This window comes from Rutidosis leptorrhynchoides, chromosome 11, assembly GCF_046630445.1.
Source record: "Rutidosis leptorrhynchoides isolate AG116_Rl617_1_P2 chromosome 11, CSIRO_AGI_Rlap_v1, whole genome shotgun sequence".
NCBI lineage: Eukaryota > Viridiplantae > Streptophyta > Magnoliopsida > Asterales > Asteraceae > Rutidosis > Rutidosis leptorrhynchoides.
The window spans coordinates 30,831,598-30,850,442 of NC_092343.1; the positions used below are offsets into that span (position 1 = coordinate 30,831,598).

The 18,845-nt window shown below is 34.1% G+C and overlaps 4 protein-coding genes across 4 annotated transcripts; 1 reads left to right on the plus strand and 3 right to left on the minus strand.

The window, feature by feature from the left end:
* Positions 1–2,706: 2,706 nt before the first annotated feature.
* LOC139874430 (F-box only protein 8-like) lies at positions 2,707–4,266 on the minus strand. Its single transcript, XM_071861865.1, has 2 exons — positions 3,039–4,266; positions 2,707–2,711 (listed from the first exon to the last, which is right to left on the minus strand). Exons 1-2 carry the CDS (start codon positions 4,264–4,266, stop codon positions 2,707–2,709), a joined length of 1,233 nt encoding a protein of 410 aa, XP_071717966.1.
* Positions 4,267–5,675: 1,409 nt separating this feature from the next.
* Positions 5,676–7,218, minus strand: LOC139876987 (small ribosomal subunit protein uS8). The gene is made up of 4 exons (XM_071864391.1): positions 7,161–7,218; positions 6,388–6,538; positions 6,142–6,302; positions 5,676–5,986 (listed from the first exon to the last, which is right to left on the minus strand). Exons 2-4 carry the CDS (start codon positions 6,518–6,520, stop codon positions 5,888–5,890), a joined length of 393 nt encoding a protein of 130 aa, XP_071720492.1. The 5' UTR covers positions 6,521–6,538; positions 7,161–7,218; the 3' UTR covers positions 5,676–5,887.
* A 1,455-nt stretch (positions 7,219–8,673) lies between these two features.
* On the plus strand, positions 8,674–10,017 carry LOC139877662 (ATP synthase small subunit 6, mitochondrial-like). Its single transcript, XM_071865095.1, has 3 exons — positions 8,674–8,875; positions 8,994–9,036; positions 9,850–10,017. The coding sequence occupies exons 1-3, from the start codon at positions 8,755–8,757 to the stop codon at positions 9,851–9,853; spliced, it is 168 nt and encodes a 55-aa protein (XP_071721196.1). The 5' UTR covers positions 8,674–8,754; the 3' UTR covers positions 9,854–10,017.
* A 3,154-nt stretch (positions 10,018–13,171) lies between these two features.
* LOC139877773 (inner membrane protein ALBINO3, chloroplastic-like) lies at positions 13,172–18,459 on the minus strand. The gene is made up of 11 exons (XM_071865195.1): positions 17,971–18,459; positions 17,496–17,606; positions 17,309–17,383; positions 16,979–17,039; positions 16,508–16,581; positions 15,779–15,883; positions 15,562–15,669; positions 15,357–15,460; positions 14,988–15,137; positions 13,982–14,105; positions 13,172–13,394 (listed from the first exon to the last, which is right to left on the minus strand). The coding sequence occupies exons 1-11, from the start codon at positions 18,310–18,312 to the stop codon at positions 13,302–13,304; spliced, it is 1,347 nt and encodes a 448-aa protein (XP_071721296.1). The 5' UTR covers positions 18,313–18,459; the 3' UTR covers positions 13,172–13,301.
* Between the last annotated feature and the right edge of the window lie 386 nt (positions 18,460–18,845).

The following is an 18,845-nucleotide window of genomic DNA, read 5'->3' on the forward strand; positions in this document are numbered from 1 at the left end:
TTATATGTTGGTTTTCTGCCATCAGCTGACCTGCCCCTGCTCTTGCTTCTGCCTCTCCATTTATTTTTGTACTCATTCGCTGTCTCCCCCGATTCTCGGTGACAAAGACATGAGTCTGATCTGTGCCCATGTCCTTTCTCCTTGCCTCTTCACTGAATAGGGCATCCTTGACCATTGACATGGTAAGTTTGCCATTCGGGGCTGAGTTGCTGAGTGTTACTACCAGCGTTTCTCAACTATCGGGAAGGGAACTAAGTAGCAGTAGCGCCTGAACTTCATCGCCAAGCGGCATCTCTACAGAAGATAACTGGTTGACCAAGCTCTGGAACTCACTGGTATGCTCGGCAACTGAAGTTCCACTTTTGAGCTTCATGTTGACTAAACGCCTCATCAGCAGGGCTTTATTCCGAGCAGTCTTGGCCTGGTACATGTCCTTCAACTTTTTCCAGAGGACATATGCGTCTGTCTCTTGTGCAACATGGTGGAAGACACTATGATCAATCCATTGACGGATCTGACCAATAGTTTTTCGGTTTGATTTCTTCCACTCTTTCTCTTTGGCAGAATCAGGGTTTATACCCTTCAATTCAATAGGATCGAACAAATCCTTACAGCTGAGGAGATCTTCCATCCGAGGTTTCCACAGCGTGTAGTTTGTGGCTGTGAGCATAATCATAGGTCCGGAAGATGATGTTGACTCTTCTGTGGACATTATCACCTTACAAATAATTTTTCAACACAAACGGGGTTGAATTGTAGAAAACAGAGATCACCGTTGTGTCCGGAACGGTTGAAAATGGTGGAATAGACACTTCGCGGCTTAAATTCCACTTACGGGGCAAAATTATAATTTGTTATAAACTTCAGGGACCAAAAAATGAAATTATGAAAATTTCAAGGACCAAATTGTAAAATTTCAGAATTGCTACAGTACCGCTATAGTACCGCTACAGTACTGCTACAGTGACTTGCTACAGTGCCGCCAGCTGCTACAGCGAATTGCTACAGTGATCGTCATCTCCGGCGAAAATTTCGGCACCGGTCGTCTTCTCCGGCGAAATTCCGGCGAGTTGACCAAACTTTGACCGCATTTTCTGGGCTCGTTATAACTCCGTTTAAGTCGCCGTTTTTTGCGTTGGACTCGGTTCGACGAGACGAATCCAATGGTACACTCAAAATTGAATTTTGAGAAAACTCCAGAAGACCCAAAAACCCAACCAACGTCTCTAACCAAGCTCTTGATACCACTTGTTAGGAAGAGGGGATCGCCTGGACGTTGGGAGATATAAATTTGAGAGAAAAACAACTCTATTACTCACAAGAATAGATTTACAGAGTATTACAAAACTCTTACAAAAAAAACTCTCAAACTCACACACACTCTCTAGGTTGTGATTACACTTCTCTGAGTGATTTAGGATGATTTACAACTGAGGTTTGCACCTCTATTTATAGTAAAAATTCTATGGCGGTGGAATGGTGTGAACGGAGAAGGTTGGCGGCCGTCATCGTCATCAACTTTGCTACCTCCATATGAGTTGTCAAGGTTGCCTACTTTGAATATCTAGAAGGTGGGCTTCTAGATTGTAGGCTGGAAATCTTCATTGCCCTTGTGAGGTTACTTTTTGAGGTTATTGTTCGCTTTGTCCTCAATTGTCTATTCACAATATTTGACGGCGGTATTTTGGTCATTTTCCCTCCTACTCCACCCTTATATACTTATACTCCGTAATTTCTAGGATGTGTCAACCCCAAATCGTTCTTCACCTACCGTCTTTATTTTTTTTTACTAAAACATGATTATTAACCTTCAAACATTACATCTTCACATACCTAATTACAACAAAAACAACAACAGCAGGAGGAGCAACAACTACAACAACGACATCCACCACGACCACCACGACGATGACCACTACAACGACGGTAACGACGACGACCGCGACGGCGACAAATCCTCCTTTAGTATTTAATCCCTCTTCTCAAGTGGTTCATGAATGATTTAGTTTTTCCACTTCCAAATTAACAACAATAGACTGTAACTTAATGGCAAACCCATCTTGTTAAGCGTTTTGTGACCCAACATCATATTAGGCGATCTAATTGCATTACTCACGCCCACATTAATTTGATCGTTCATATGTAAACCAACTATATATATAATCCTCGCCATAGGGGAGTGGTATAACGACAAGAGGTGAACAAGTGGTCATTGTTCTCTTGAACCGATATACAAAGGGGGCAGGCCATCGATTCAAGAATCACACCACGCCTAATTACCAAGTTTTCTCGAGTTGGTTACCGATCCTGGCTTAATCTCCAAATAAAATTTATAACTTTCTTAGGACCCATGAAAGTTCTAACACTAGTCAAAGAAGTCAAAGAAAGTCAAAGAACAGGACCAAAATACAATTTAAACAAGTCAAAGAACAGGACCAAAATACATACTAACAGTAATACTCTTGTCATATACAAGGGAAAGGAGGTCAAAGAAAGTCCTAACACTTATCACCACCAAAACAAAAAACATGAAAAAAAATAATACAATCGAAACATCACCAATATATATAGCTAAAAAACACGACCAAAAATACAATCAAAACACCACAAAAACACAGACTCAATGTTAACAATATGTACTAATACAATTAAAGGTAGGGCCATAGGGGTGCGAATTAACTTACGAGATAACCAAAACAAGATAGCTCATTCTAATTATTGGTATGTCAATAGTTGTGTCAAAAAAAAAAACGATTAAAACGACACATAGTAACACATTATGCAAAGCCAAAACAACACATACAGTACCTTAATCATGGCAATAATAATATGTATCAATTCTATGGAACTAAACAAGTACTGAGTAACTAAACATAATTTGCTACATGATCTAAAACTCAAACAACTGAGTAAATTTCAATTCTTGTGAACTTCAAATCTTTCAATGTGTGCATCATCATCATCATCATCATCATCATCATCATCATCATCATCATCATCATCATCACCACCATCACCACCATCATCACCACCATCACCTTCATCATCATTTAGTGCGTTTGATTGATCAAGCAGAAGTAGTGATTCTGTGTAGGAAGATGTAAAAGACAAACATCTGACATCATGAAGTCCAAGATCTTTAATCTGTTTCAAGTCGGGATCATAAGCTACAAGCTCCGGTCTAGATTCAAATCCTTCTACACCACCCTCTTGTAAATATACAACATGCTTTTCATTCTTATTGATTATAACTTGGCCATTATCCCTGAATCCCACAACTTCCGAATTATCTGGTAACGTAATTGTGAAAACCTTGGTAAGCAATTTTGAAACATCGTCCGTCAACCACACCTCGTGAAATTCTTCATCTGAGTCCATACTTTCTCTAACTTGAATCGCACCAAGAGAACCTCTTAGCTTAAATAAACGGAAACCACGTTGGGATAACTTATCAGGAACGGGTATTTTTGTGAATTTTTCAGTTGCCAAATCAAACGATACAATCATACTAGTAAAGCGATCAGCACCAAAAATTTTAGTTACGTAGGCACACCAGTAAATAAACCCGTTTGAAACAAGTGGAGGATGATAAGTAAGATCGATATCGAACCATTCACTATTGGTTAACGGACTTCTCCATACCCCTGCACTTAACGTATATACTTCAACTTGCCAAACTCTATGTTCGTGTTCATTATCACACGACGGAACCTTTAATATATTTATCCTTACAATCTTAGGGTCAAAAGAGTTGGTACAAACACCAAAACCAACAAAAACTTTATCCTTATAATAATCACCAACAATTGATACTGATTTTCTTATACAAGGATTCCAAATAACGTATTGATCAAGACCATCAGCATCTCCACATAAAGACAAACTACTGGTAAAGCAAATCAAGCCATGGGAGCTACCAACAAACTTTAACTTTATATCATCATCTCCATATTGATATAGAAGTGGGTTAACGGACCGAGGATACGTCAAGGAAATTCTGTTTTGAGGGAAACTATCATCACCATCATCTTCATCATCAACTATCCAACAATTCTCACCTCTTTCAGGTTCATCATCCACATAGGCAACAGTTAAAAGAAAACGTTTTCGTTGAGGTTGGCGCTTAATGAAATCGGAATTAAATTCAGAGCTATCAATCAAAGACTTCCATTCTTTTGATACTGATTGAAATCGAATCAATGATTTAGGAGCTAGACGACAAAGAATTTCGATTTGTAGGACTAAAGGTATGTAATTCGTCGCCATGGTTTTTAAGTTTCGCAAGTCGGGGTAATTGCGTACCTATATATCGATATCGATATTAATATTTATACAGTTTCTGAAAATATATATCTGTATATGTACCCGTTTTAAAAAATATATTGAAAATCCTTCCTTTAGATAATTAATTAAATATTTCAGTTACGACCTCCTTAAAATAAGTCATTTTATTAGGAAACAAATAGATTATGCCGCAATAATACCATATATATGAATACAAATAGTAGGATGTGTTGGGTTTACTGGTACCATATGATTTAATTATCCTAAAACAATAGAATTATTGTATAACAAAAATAATATGGAAACAATGCACAAAACAAAATATTTGTGATACTATAATGTATTTATCATTTCGTTACGTGATCAACAATTATTCATATCGCTTTTATGTAATTGAGTCCCCGTACAACGCACGGGCTTTTAAATCTAGTTATAAAAATAAATCACAGTGTTTGATAAATAACAACAACATTCACACAATTTAAAAAGAATATTACATGCCAACTCATTCATTGCCTTGTGCTGCGAAAAATGGATTCAAAAAAATATGGGCAAACTTAGATTATAATTATGCAATGAAAAACTCGATCGGAAACTTGGGGGGATTTTAACAATTTGGGACGCAAATTTCTTAACGGCTAATCATGTTGAAAGAGAATCCTTTATTGCGATAAAATGATATTGGAAAGATGTAGGTACTGAATTAATTCTGGTCAATATTTACGGACCACATACTGATAATGCCAAAAGAAAGATGTGGAACGACCTAAAGGAGATTATGCAATACAACGGTGCCACAGTGAAGTAAGATCCGCCTTAGAAAAAATTGCAAATTCAAAGAAAACAGAGCAATCCTTTTCAATGACTTCATAAAAGATAACTGTCTACTTGGTCATTGTTCTCTTGAACCGATATACAAAAGGGGCAGTCGATTCAAGAATCACATTACGCCTTACCAAATTTTCACGAGTTGGTAACCTATCCCCATAGTGGTGACAGGCTGCTAGCGACTCTATCTTTAATTAAACCTCCATCCTCTCCATATAATAAGCTAATCACCATACCACCCCATAGCTAGATCATATGTAGTTCTCCATTATGCTTCATTTAATAAATACGATTTACCATAAACTTACATCTCCTTGTATCAGAGAGGTGGCAGATAGAAAATAAAGTTTTGTCAATAGAGTTTGTATTTTTGTGTGAGTTGATCAAAACATGTATTTTTACTAGAACATGATTATTAGCATAGGGTTTAGTCCTTGGGGTAAAAAAAGGATGACCAACATCCAACCAACACGGCAACACATATTCAAGTTACCATACTGGTATTGTAGCTATTTTCTCCCACTGAAATACCAAGGCATAAGAATTGACAAATTGCTACAAACTTATTGCAATACTGATGATACCCTCACAAAAGAAATGTCTTACAATATAATTTTAAAACTTCCGCATTAAATAAGTGAAACGATAGAAAGTTACTACAAAACGATAACAATAGATAACTTAACAAAATTCAATCTCATAGCACCAAAGTGTCTTTTTCAATCTATAATAAAAGGCATGCGCACCTACAACAATAATTAAAATATCATGCTCATCAGTAAAAGAAACCGAGAACTTTGCCTCCAACATTTTTCCTTCTTGCTTCTTCGTGATCCATGATTCCAGCTGAAGTAGTCAACACAATGTAACCAAACTGCATGTTACGTCATACATTACACAGTTAGTTTGAACATCAATTGTATTAGAATAAGCAAACATTAACCATCAATTGTATTACAATAAGCAATTAAGCAATTGTATCAGAGGCCAAAAAGATATGAATCAAAGCAAGATATATAGTTAACAAACCTGTCTTGAAGGCAAAAGTCTAGCAGTCCATGGTTCAATTTCCTTAACACCAACATCAAATCGAGGACTGATAACGCCACATTTGTTCAATCTTCCATTCAATTCCACCACAATCTTACCAGATCTGTGGTCATCAACGTACTCGAACTCACCAATGTAACCTGTGTTGTGTGGCAACAAATAACAGTCAGATTATTCGTTCATTTTTATATAAAATTTAATAGAGAATAAGTTGAAAAAGCATACCATGTTTTTGCATAACCATAAGAAACTTGATGATAACTTTTGATGAAGGCCTAATCATGACCTGTCTTTTGCCTCTCTTTTCAGCATTGTACATGCTCTTGAGAGCATCATTCAACACACTAACTCTCACCATTCTCAAATATTCAATAAGCTACAAAATAACAAAATAAAAAACATTCAATAAGTTAATAAGATTACTTCATTGCTTGTTACACTAATAACTGTACAATTATACCAACTATTAAAATAATAACAAGCATTAAAGTTTGTGTTTGGGCTCATAAAATTCAATTCATATTAGGCTAGCATTTAATTACTTCATCCAAAACATAATTAAATCAAACTAACATATTAAATAACAAATTATAAACATCAACTAGATGATTTGTATAACTTCAAATACCTTTGAAAATTCATGCTTTAGTTTAATTTTACCACTCCATACTCATAAACATATATTTCAGATACTAAAAGCAAGCTTACATAAATTAAAAATTAACTTAAGATACATGATCAAGCACTAAATCCAGAAACTAAAATAAAGCTAACTACACAATCAATTTAATCATAACTTTTTTCCTAGCTACAGCCTACAATATGTTTTCATTCATTTGAAACTAAGATTAACATAAGTAAACAGTTAAGCACTTAATTCATCAAGTATAGAAATTTGAAATCAAACTATGAAGTAACGAGATCGTGCAAACATAGATTAAAATCAGAATCTAGAAATAGAAACATAGGTATACAATGTTCATGTAATTAAGGCTTACCTCAACGCAAAAATGGCAGCGGCGTATGGAGTTTGCGGAGAATGAAGCAGAAATTAGGGTTTGGGCTTTTAAAAGAGTGTGAGTGTCGTGGGCTTTTTACACTATTTTACTTTTGCAAAATTCTTAATGGGCCATTAATTACTTTTAAAATATATTTGGCCCAACAGTTTAAGGTTTGACAAAAACTACTACGGAGTATTAAATTACACAAGTCCAGACCCGATAGTATACTTGGTACTTACTAAACATAATAAAATGCGTTTATGTAGTACATTTTATTCCTTGTGTCATCTATAGTCTATTTTTTGATGTCTTAATTTTTTCCAATAATTACTTATGATAACTAACTAAAGCTTATTTATTGCATTTAGATATAAAATATATAGCCTGTATGATAAAACTTAAGGGTAAAATTGTAACAATAAGACCACTAGTAACGTGCATGTTCGAGTCAAACTTCACCCCAACACGCTACCAACCATGCCATAGGGCGGATTTTGGTACCCATTCAGTGGCAGAACCAAATTTTTTTTTCACGGGGCGAAATTTTTTTTAAAACGTAGCAATTTTGTTTGGCAAAATATGAAGATTTTTGAATAAAATTTGAAGGTTTTGAGCAAAATTTGGATGTTTTTGAACAATATTTGAAGGTTTTTTGGGCAAAAAAAATTCCACTGAGGCAAAGTCGAAAAATCCTAAATTTTTACACTGAAAATTGATGAAAAATGCAAATCCACTGGGGACGGGCGCCCCCTGCCCCTACATAAAACCGCCCCTGTATCCGTTGTAGCCAGCGTGCTGAGCTGATGTATGGGAGGAAAAGTGGCGTGATAGCCACGTGGCACGTTTTGAAACAACAATAAATACAAACCAAAGTCAATACATGTTTCACACTGAATTCAACCTATTATATATACTTTTCAACATATTACCCAACTTTCTTCCATTATGAACTCGCTTTTAGCCATTCGTAATGATGCGTCGAACAACGAATTGCTACTTAATATGATGCAAAAATACATCGAGGAGCTGGATCGAGAAGCCGTTGAATCTACTAGTGAAAGACCTCCACGATAACGAATCTATATTCATAGAGTGTGTGAAGGTACCGGACAACTTTTATAGAATGGATACTTTCATCATATCGTGACAGAGACTTGTTATATTGTTTTCGTTTTGTTTCCAAAGAAAATCATACTAACTTCGATATCATCACGACATCGCCTCTTGAAGTCGAGGAGAAAATACTATCTCATTTGAAATTCTATCATATTTAACTCAATTTCATATTTATAATAAAAGATGGTTGTCATTTACAAACACTCATAAAAAATAAATAAATTTCAGTATTAAAAAGGAGTAATCATATTTTATAAACAATTTAATCGAATTCAAAAACTTAAAATCTAACATTTTTTGAAAATAAATCACATAAATATTTATATGTGGGCTTTTCTGAAGCCCATAAACGTATTCACGAGCCCTCTTTCACTGATGCTATTTGCTCACTAGTCACTACTTTATTCATATCACACAAACTGACAAGCATACACACATCTAACCATTTCTACGATAATCGGAAAACATCCGCAAAATGAGGAAATTCGATCCGTGGGGTGTTTTTTTCAAGAGAGAATTCAATCGGAACTGGCCGTTTCTCGTCGGATTCGCCGTCACCGGCACCATCATCACCAAATTCTCCCTCAGTCTCACTGGTTTCTATCCATCCTTTCATTTCTTTCAATAATATTTGATTTGATTTGATTAGATCGGAAATTTATGATTTATAGGTTGAAATTGATTTTTTTTTTGTTTTTGTTTAATTCACTGCAGAAGAAGATCGGAAAAACTCCGTATTTGCTCAAAGGCACAAGAAGTACGCTACTCTACTTTTTTATTTATTTAATTTAATTAATTTAATTGTTATTTTAATTTTTATTATCTGATCTGATCCATAGATATACGAATTCGTAACCTAGATTTGAATTTTTTTGATGAAATTGTGCATGTATACTATGAATTGAAGGTAGATGTATAAATTAGCTAAATAAGTGGATAGTATTGTGATTGTTAGAATTTAGGGTTTCAGAATCTTATGTTATTATAAATTAGGGTTTGTGGAAATGAACAGTAATGAGTTAATCATTTTAATTTGATACTGTTAAAGATTGATGAAAGATATTAGATATGGATTGATTAGGTCTTGAGTTAGCAGTGTCTCATATGGAGTGAATTTATGCAAGTGTGTACATGTTGTATAGCTGAATGGATATCGACTATCGAATATGCAATTGTGTTCATGATTGTGCCTCATACGTTTTTGAGCTGGAGTGTGCATACTTAGTTGAGTAGACTAGTAATACATTGTTAAATTAAGAAAGTGAGGTTATGCACAAAATTGTTAAAAAAGGCTTTGTTGTTGTTGATGTGTTCTGTTAATCTGTTATAGTCGAGGATCTACCTGTATTACCGAAATATTATTCTTGAAACTGGTCTTCTTACTGTAGTATCATGCACTAATATGGAACTGTATTGAAGGCGACTTGAGATGATCAAATTTAAAACTATATCATTACTTCATCTAACCATTCGGCTAATGTTATTTTCATATACCATATTTTTAAGTTATCTTTATCACAGATATAAGACTTGTATAATCTTTTTCTTACATGTTTCTTGTGTTCTGCAGTTGAATGGTAGGCAACATGGGCAAGTGGATCTTGCAGACATGATTTGAGTATTGAAATCTTACTTGTTATTGTATCCAGTTTTAATAAAAAGATTTACGCTGAACATGTATCATCATGTAACATTTCTTTGATTTGAATGAAAGCATTGAAATTGCTTTTACTGTCCATTTGTTTGGTGTTTTCAACCATAATAAAATAACCATTTCATAAGTGTGATGCTTTGGGATTGGATTCCAGTAACAAACTGATCTAAGAAACATCTGCACTAAATATTACTTCTCGTATTCGAAGTATCGGGATTCTATAGGTTGAAGGAACTAATAGTTTCATTCTAAATGATGAAAAGTTTTAATCTTGATTGTTGGTTGGTTATCTGTTCCAAATTTCCAATAACAATATTATTAAGGAAATTGAATGGTAACCTTTGAAGGTTTACAGAAGACAAATTCAGCAAGACCCTAACCTAACTTGATGTACATACAGAATAACAACTGACATGCAACTGAACCTATTCATACTACACGTTGTAACAGTAGAAATTGTAGTTAGAGATTTCCTTAAGGAACACCACTGTTGTAAAAAAAAACCTGTTTATTTCCTGATTAATCTCCGGTTACTCATTCTTAAGAGTAGTTTATTCTCATTTTTCAAAATCCGTTTAATTAATCGGCCAAGTTCGATTGATGAGTCAAAATTGAATTTGGTAATCAAAGTCGGTCAAAGTTAAAATTGGTCAACAATTTAACATGAATTTATACTAGAACCTAAACAATTATAGACAATTATGTTGAAGTTTATGTTTATGTTTATGGTTTTAATCTATATTTACATATATAATTTTTGAAATTTAATATTTAAATGTATAAAGAACAATTTGATTAATCCTCGAATTGCAGTTTACTCCTTCTAAAGTCCGGATCAATTAATCCCAGAATAGCGAATTTCACAACCTTGAGGAACACCATTATCATATAATTTAATTTACCTTTTGGGTACCAGACAAAATCATGCCATTTACAAAGTCAATCTGGTAATCATAACCAAGAATGGTGGTGAAATTATAGTTCTAATGCATCATTTTGATGCATTTTAGTGACGACATCATCTTTTTTGCAGATTTTGTTGAACCATATGTGTTAGTTCTTTGCGAATTTGCTATGTAAAAGTTGCTACATATGACCTAAGGAGTGGTCACACATACAAATATCGTAAGTAGCTAATATCTTCTCAAAGAGTTACCATCTTCAAACCTCACTTGTATAATTTTGGGTGGTGATGAAAAGGGTAAAAAATAGTTACCGCAGCGTACATCTGAGGATAGATACTCGCCCTCTTTAGGTACATCTGAGGGAAAATACTCGCCCTTCTTAGGTAGTATGAACAGAAAAACCTTACCCGTTTTAACTTAAAGCAAACAATCAAGAAAAAGGAGCCAAAGCCGTAAAGCAACAACCAGGTAACCATCATGAGATGGCCCCCTCTGACGATGGTGGGTACCAGCAGCACTTAAGACACAAATCATTCAACACTTGAAATTTGTTCATCATAAAATGATTAGGTTATAAAAAGTCAAATCCCACATCTAGTTAACAAACATAGTTATAGTAAAATATAAATGTTAATTAATGTTACTTTTCAAGCAAAAGGGAGGTCGCGAAACACAAAGTGACGATATATAGTTATTTCGTTGTATCTGGATAACGGGTCAAACATAAAACGTAGTCTAGCATCAAGTAAACACTCACAAATCGCAATGTACCAAACGATTAGGCTATGATCAACTTGGTAGTGATGCTATATATATAATCAAATGCATCACTAAAAAGTTTACATGTTTAATAGAACATGGATAAAAAAAGTTTAGGGGTTGATGGTTGTACCAATAGCATTGGATCCTGAGTGCTACACAATAGGCACTACAAATTTCAAACATACATATGATTACTGCTACACAACTTGTTACAGTGACTAAATTATTGTCACATTGTGGTTATATATAATATAACACCTGAACCAAGGCCCCATTTCTATAACTAACTTGTGCACATTTGAAACTATCACATTTTCAGAATGAAGACACTGCAAATTCTATCTACTGTTCTTCTAATTCTGTTATTGCTGCTACCTCCATCCAACAATGCATTCCCATCAAAAAGTTACGAAGCTAAATCAGGTAATACCAGGATGTCGTATTAGGTTTAATTTTACTATTAAAAAATAAATTTTGGTCGTTTTTCTGTATGAGTTTCTAAAAATTCTGCACATTTTAAAGTTGTAATGTAGAGTATTATGTAATTATGTTTAATGTTTTATTTAATAAGGCTTAGCTTCTAATGATTTCAAGTTTCGGGGAGCTAGACGAAACTCAAAGGCAGGCAGAAAATACGGGTCTACTCCTCATGTAAGTCTCATGACAAGGTCACAAAACTACCAATATCTTTTCAATCCATTATCACAAGTTCATAACTATGTGATGTTCATAGATACAGGGATCGGTTTGGGTTGTACACCTGTACCTTAACTCAACATGAACTTGACCCGCCCATTTTGCCACCTTTTAACTTGTTTCAGTAACTTATATATTTAGCAGGAAGAGACGAGGGTATACAAACCACCATCTGGACCAAGCCCACTAGGAAACAAGCTTCCGCCTTCAAGAATATGAACAGATGATTCAATTACATTATGCAATAAGAAGAAATGGAAAACTAATAAGCTGAATGTTTCCCAAGGAGAGAAGCCTATTGCTAATTTGGAGAAACTGAGTCCATGATGATTGTAGGAAGATGGAATGTTAGGATGAAGGCTGTGTATCTTCTTTAGTATGTATGTATAAATATGGGTAAAAACCGTTAAATTGGTGGGGTCGATCGGTTATTGCTTCTATTGTAATAGCATTTAGGCAGTCTTTCACGGCTTTAAACAAAATATAAAATAAAATAAAAGAATATGTCTTCAAGTTCTATGAGGTTTGAACCTGAGACATTCCTTAAGAATGTATTTCTACATAATATCTATTATTTGATATAATGTGATTTTTGAAATCATAATTGACAGACTAATTATAAAACTTTTTGACAGAAAACAGTTTGTGTCATCTGATGTGGCACGTTTTAACACGTTATCAAGCCTGACCGGCCGTTTTGCAGCTCCAGTCCTTGTTGACTAGGTCCACCAAATAACAGAAGGTACCCATCTAAGTAAACCATTTAGTTACAAATACATGTAAGCTCAAGGAATACAGATAGATAGTTGTGATATTCACATAACAAAAATTTCTACATGCTAAATTGGGGTTTGTATTACTTTTAATCTAAATAATAAATGGCTGTATCGATGATAAAAAGTAAATAAGCCAGCATAAAATGGAAGCTATATATTATTATTAACTAAAATGCAGATTATACAAAAATATAGGGTTAAAAAATACGCCTACACACACTTATTTGTATCATACCGAACGCTTTCTCTTTGACCTCTTACTTCTACCTGGAACCGGAACTGGTTTGCTGGTACTAGATGCATACGCCTCTTCCAGAACCTCCTGAACATGTTACAATTTGACATCAGTTTTTAATTTATTATTAACTAAATGATTGCAAAGTTCCTTAATTTTTAACACTGGCATTATATAAATCATATATAAATATATAATAGGGACACAAGGTTTACTAACTTGTTCGCGACATTTGCAATTATAACAAGTCTCCTAATGTGTAAGTCAATCACTACATTGATAACAGAAGGTGTGGTAAAATAGACCCAATTACTTATGAATGGATATATCTAAGTCATGTTTTATCTCTATCGGGTCAATTAAGTGAAATGGGTCAAAAGTCTCCCAGAGTGTACTTCCAACTGCTAATGCATACAACGTCTAGATCATGTTTATTCGAAAGCTCATATTATCAATGAAACGATACAAAACATCAGAGAAAAAGTGTTTTACAACGTTCAAGTCAACCCAACCTAACTCGTAACGCCACCTGGTAACCCACACATATTGCTACCTCTAGAATAATGCCAAGTAGTCAATTATGCGTGTGAAATGAATGACGATCGTGTGTAGCAAACATACACAAGAATCAAGTGAACAAATATAAAAAAATATAGTAAAAATTTAAGACGTACCGTAGGCTTTGTCTCTCCATCTGTATCTTGTTCAGACTCGGATGTGGATGCCAAAACCTGAACATCTTGTTCAGGCAATGCCTTACTTGATTTTCTCTTCTCTGCTTCCTTTAGCTGCTTAAACCTATTCACATTTCAATCAAGGGATAAGCACCTTTTCCTGGATAGAGAGAAGTAAATTTGTTTTTTTTTATATATTTATAAATTATGGTCTAGATTTTAGATTTTTTAAAATCTGGGGTTAGTATTCATTGTTTAGATTCAGAAAAAAAATATATATATACAATTTTTTTTATTTACAGCGCTTATCACATCTGATGTATCTGTGAGTTTTTTTTTTTTTTTTTTTTTTTGAATTTAGCCCGATTAAGAGTTTAGGGTTTAGTCCCTAAACTCTAAAGCGTTCATGTTAAAAACTCAATCTAAACCCTAATTTCTAAACCGTAAACATTATTTTTCATCGGTCATTAGTCATTTTTTCATTAATTTTGGTTATTATACATCTGATGAATGACAGGAGGTTATCATACATCAGATGTATGTTAACAAGTTGTTTAAAAAGATAATTTTTTTTTTTTCATGAATCTACACAATGAATGCTAATCCTAGAAATTTTTTTTTTTTTTTTTTTTTTTTTTTTTTTTTTTTTTTTTAATCTGATCTCTAATTTTGAAGATACAAAAAAGTCAAATTTGGATGTTCTTCATATATACATATATATAATAAAGGTGATAATTTCAACCCATTTATTTGAAAATAGGTTGAGAGGGGTAGATTCTAGATCTAGTGTTCGAATGTGTTGAACCTTTAAACTTAAAACCTAATTCAAGAGTGTCAAATGTCAAATGTATATGATGATACTAATATTTTACTAGTATATAATCTATAATCATTTTAGATACATTATCTGATGGCGAGCAACACAGATTAACCGGTTCTGATCCTTACTCAACCCGTCTGCTCACCCATGTTGCTACCCCTAAAATAATATAATATAAAGACTAACCTAGCACCAGACTCTGATGGTTGAGAAGAAGATCGCTTTGCACGACCTGCACTTATTATCCCACCTGCATTCTCGTCCACAGCAGGCTTCGCACCTCCCAACTTCCTTAACCATACTTGCTGAGCTGTGCTAAGTACATTGTTTGTGAACCTGGACAAACCATGCCATTACAATTTACAAATCACAATTAGTATTAGTATATAATAATAATAATAATAATAATAATAAGTTACATATAAATTTGTTGGATATATAGGTGAATTAAATCATTTACTTGAGTATTCACATTTGAAATTGTATTATTTACCTAGATTATATAAACGATAAGTAATAATTATAATTTTCTTGTGAGAAGAAGTGAAAACTAACCAGTAAATTGATAACCCTGATGGGACCGACAAAGAAAAGTAACCAATCATGAGTGGAAGAAACTTGAAGACAAGAAGTGTGTTTTTCTGAGCTGGGTCATCGGTCTGCCAAGTAACAACACAGTTTCAAAGCTTATAAGACAAAATGAGAATTCAAAAAAAGTACAAAACATAACATAGAATATATTATTAAGGTAGGTTCTGACTTGTGGTGGCTTCATGATCTCCATTGATACATATTGAGAAAGAACAAGAAGCACCGGTAAAACAAGATAAGCTGCTGTGTCGTGCCAACCTAGTGGTGGATGCCCATCCTGCCAATAATGCATGTAAATATATAGATATAAAGGAAACTAATTTTAAGTTTAATGGTCACAAAAAATATTTAAGTATCAAGTTATGAAGCTGAAGGAGTGTATGTACCACAAAGGGAAAGAGCCAAGAAACTCCTGATCCACTTTGTCGAGCAGCAATCGTTGTCGGGCCTCCCAAAGACGGAATCCAGAAAAAACCCTCGGTGAACAGTCCCTGTATTAATTAACATATAACAGGACAAAATTGAGGAAATTTACAACAACAACAACAATACCCAATCCCGCATATGCGAGGTATGGGGAAGGTGAGATGTAGACAATCCTTCCTCTACCCTAGAATAGAAAAGAAGTCGTTTCTCTAACCACGAGTCGAGAATTCCACTCACATGAAGAGAAAGTCATTCCTCTCTCTACTCCCAGGGTAGAGAGATTGCTTCCGTGAGGACCTCCGGCCAAAAAAAAAACCCCTTTAATAAATAAATAGAAAAAGAAAAGAAACGCAATGAAAATGGTAGAATCAAATTTCCATGGGTTTTAAAGCCTGGCTGAAAATCAATTTAGGCTCTAAGCGACAGTCAAAACGCCACTAAATCGACGCTTGTTGTTGCCTCAATAAATAGTGCCAAATCGACGCTTGTTGAGGAAATTTGTGGACCAATATTCAGTATACTTGGATTTTGAAAAGATTGCTAGTAACATATGGATTAAAACTTAAGATAATTGTTGCACCGCCCAAGATAAAAGTTGTAGCATATATCTTGGGACAAGGGGAATATATGAAAAAAATGCAGTAAAACAACGGTTTTCATAAACATAATGAAAGTTCAAATGTGCATACCTCATTTGCAACATTTGAAAGAGCTTGGTACAAGCCTATCCATACTGGTATTGTTGCCAAAGTAGGTAAACATCCTGCCAATATATAAAAAGGATAAGATTTTGTGCATATCATATTGATCACTAGGAAACTTATGAAGTTCATGTAACTATGTAATAAAACATGTACATAAACGACTTGCAGCTGACTGATGATTGAATAACAGTTATTTTACTCCCGTCCAATCAAAATTTCCAAAAGTTTCTTATTAAATTTTTCGAAGAAACTGCGATATTTTCTTTATGGGGAAGTTGTAAAAGTTACCCATTTATCTGTCATCATCATTTGGTCCAAAATTATACTAATATTTTTGTCTTTACTAATATGCATATTGTAGCTATTCAGCATAAACTGAACTTTTAATACGCTACAAGATAATTTAACTGCTATAACACTTTGACTAAAGATGCTACTTTCAACAAAGATACAAACCTGCCAATGGATTAACCCCAGCCTGTTTGTATAACCGAGATGTCTCAAGTTGTATTCTTTCCTGAAAGTATATCAGTTTCATTAAATACATATAGATGACATGCAGGCTTAACAATAAGACGACATTATATAATGAATCAGGCTCCTATAGAGTCTCTGAGTTAAGATTTGCATTAAATCTTAGCATATCACAAGGCAATTAGGTGAGGACCACCACTCGCAATAAAGGGACGAATAAAACTCTCAACAGTTCTGATACATGATACACTCACTTTTAATAAAACCGCCATTTTTTATAAGTAACATACAAGATTGTAATTGCAAAGTCACCTGATTTCCTGCATATCTTTGTTGAATTGCTTTGAGCTTCGGCTGAAGGTTTTGCATCGCCAGAGTAGACTCAACCTTTTAAACACAAGCATATTTTTCTATAAATAGTTAGTATATGGTATATCAACATGCATATATGGTTTAGATAAGGTTAGGTATTAGTGACATATTTGAAATGGGTGGTCACCTGTTGCTTTGTCAAAGGCAAGGTAGCAAGCTTTACAAGAACGGTGAGCAATATAATTGCAAATCCATAGGCGTATGGCACGTGAACTGCAGTCAGTCCATCCTTCAGTACCTGATTAAGATGCCAAGTCAAACTAAATCAACTTAAGTATTTTACTAAACAACAACAAATCCGCTTTGCCCATCCGACCACACGATGAACCAAACGTAAAATTTTTTATTACAAACACATGTAATAAGCTAATTCTAATCATGTTAAACAGTAATTTTATAACCTAAATTCACAATAATCAGTTATTTTACCACACCATGGCTTACTTACTAAAATAATTAAAACTGGTCATTAGTGAAACTTGTCCTGTATAATAACTGATTATAATTATATTAACCACGTGCATAAACAATCAATTACATAATTAATATATTAACCACGTGCATAAAATAACTACACTAGTGAAAATTAGAAATGAAACTACCTTCAAAACAACTTCCATAGCATCAGATATAAAACCGAACCAGCCGCCTGACTTCTGCACCGTCGTAGTAACCGTCGAGTCACCGGAAACAGAAGCAGATGAATCAACAGCAACAGCAGCATCAGCTAAAGTGTAAATCAAGCTTTCAGCACGTCTTGCAATTGCAGTAAAATCAACAGAAGCACCATCAAACGAAGAGATCGGAGGTAATCCATTGAAGCTGAATTTAACTTTAGTTGAAATAAGTTTAGTATTTCTCGGAGTAAAACGTCCGGTATGAAATTGTGACGGAAACGGTGTTCCGATGAATGAAGAAGGTGATGAAATTAGAGATTTCGCCATGTTAGGTTATATAGATACAGTGAAGTTGTATGTATGTATCTAATTGTTTAGCTATTTCTGTAATTCAATCACCTTCTCATTTGTGTGTGTGTGAAAATATGGGGGAGAGTGCGTGTTGTGTTATCCGGTTTTTGTGTGATGAAGAGAAGTATGATAAAAATGAAAAGTTAATTAAATTAATTTGGGGGAAATTGTGTTCTGTGAAGTGGGACGTTACACAACAGCCAATAGGTTTATGCCACGTGGACTTAAGTAAAGAGATACGGCACCCAATGACCCAAATGAATAAGAGCAACAAGATACTCCATTATAAATTTTATATTTAGGATATTTGATATGAAATGAATTGTTATTTTTTTGCACTAAATTTAAGTAAGTTTGAAATAAATATATGCTTGATCAAAAGTAATAAGTTTGTAGTAATTATACTTGTCTGAATTTAATAGTTTCAGATAAAAATAACCGTTTAAGAGAAGTGACAGTTTTTTTTTTTTTTTTTTTTTTTTTTTTTTTTTTTTTTTTGGGCAAAGAGG

What these genes read in the sequence shown, in the direction of transcription:
- LOC139876987 (XM_071864391.1), bottom strand. Translation starts at nt 6,520, where the DNA reads ATGGTGAGAGTTAGTGTGTTGAATGATGCTCTCAAGAGCATGTACAAT. An exon ending in TATGGTTATGCAAAAACATG is followed by an intron (nt 6,303 to 6,387) that starts GTATGCTTTTTC and finishes CACACAACACAG; the next exon opens with GTTACATTGGTGAGTTCGAG. An exon ending in GACTTTTGCCTTCAAGACAG is followed by an intron (nt 5,987 to 6,141) that starts GTTTGTTAACTA and finishes CGTAACATGCAG; the next exon opens with TTTGGTTACATTGTGTTGAC.
- LOC139877773 (XM_071865195.1), bottom strand. Translation starts at nt 18,312, where the DNA reads ATGGCGAAATCTCTAATTTCATCACCTTCTTCATTCATCGGAACACCG. An exon ending in AAAGATATGCAGGAAATCAG is followed by an intron (nt 17,040 to 17,308) that starts GTGACTTTGCAA and finishes ATATACTTTCAG; the next exon opens with GAAAGAATACAACTTGAGAC. An exon ending in TGGGGTTAATCCATTGGCAG is followed by an intron (nt 16,582 to 16,978) that starts GTTTGTATCTTT and finishes ATATATTGGCAG; the next exon opens with GATGTTTACCTACTTTGGCA.
- LOC139874430 (XM_071861865.1), bottom strand. Translation starts at nt 4,266, where the DNA reads ATGGCGACGAATTACATACCTTTAGTCCTACAAATCGAAATTCTTTGT.
- LOC139877662 (XM_071865095.1), top strand. Translation starts at nt 8,755, where the DNA reads ATGAGGAAATTCGATCCGTGGGGTGTTTTTTTCAAGAGAGAATTCAAT. An exon ending in ATTCTCCCTCAGTCTCACTG is followed by an intron (nt 8,876 to 8,993) that starts GTTTCTATCCAT and finishes AATTCACTGCAG; the next exon opens with AAGAAGATCGGAAAAACTCC.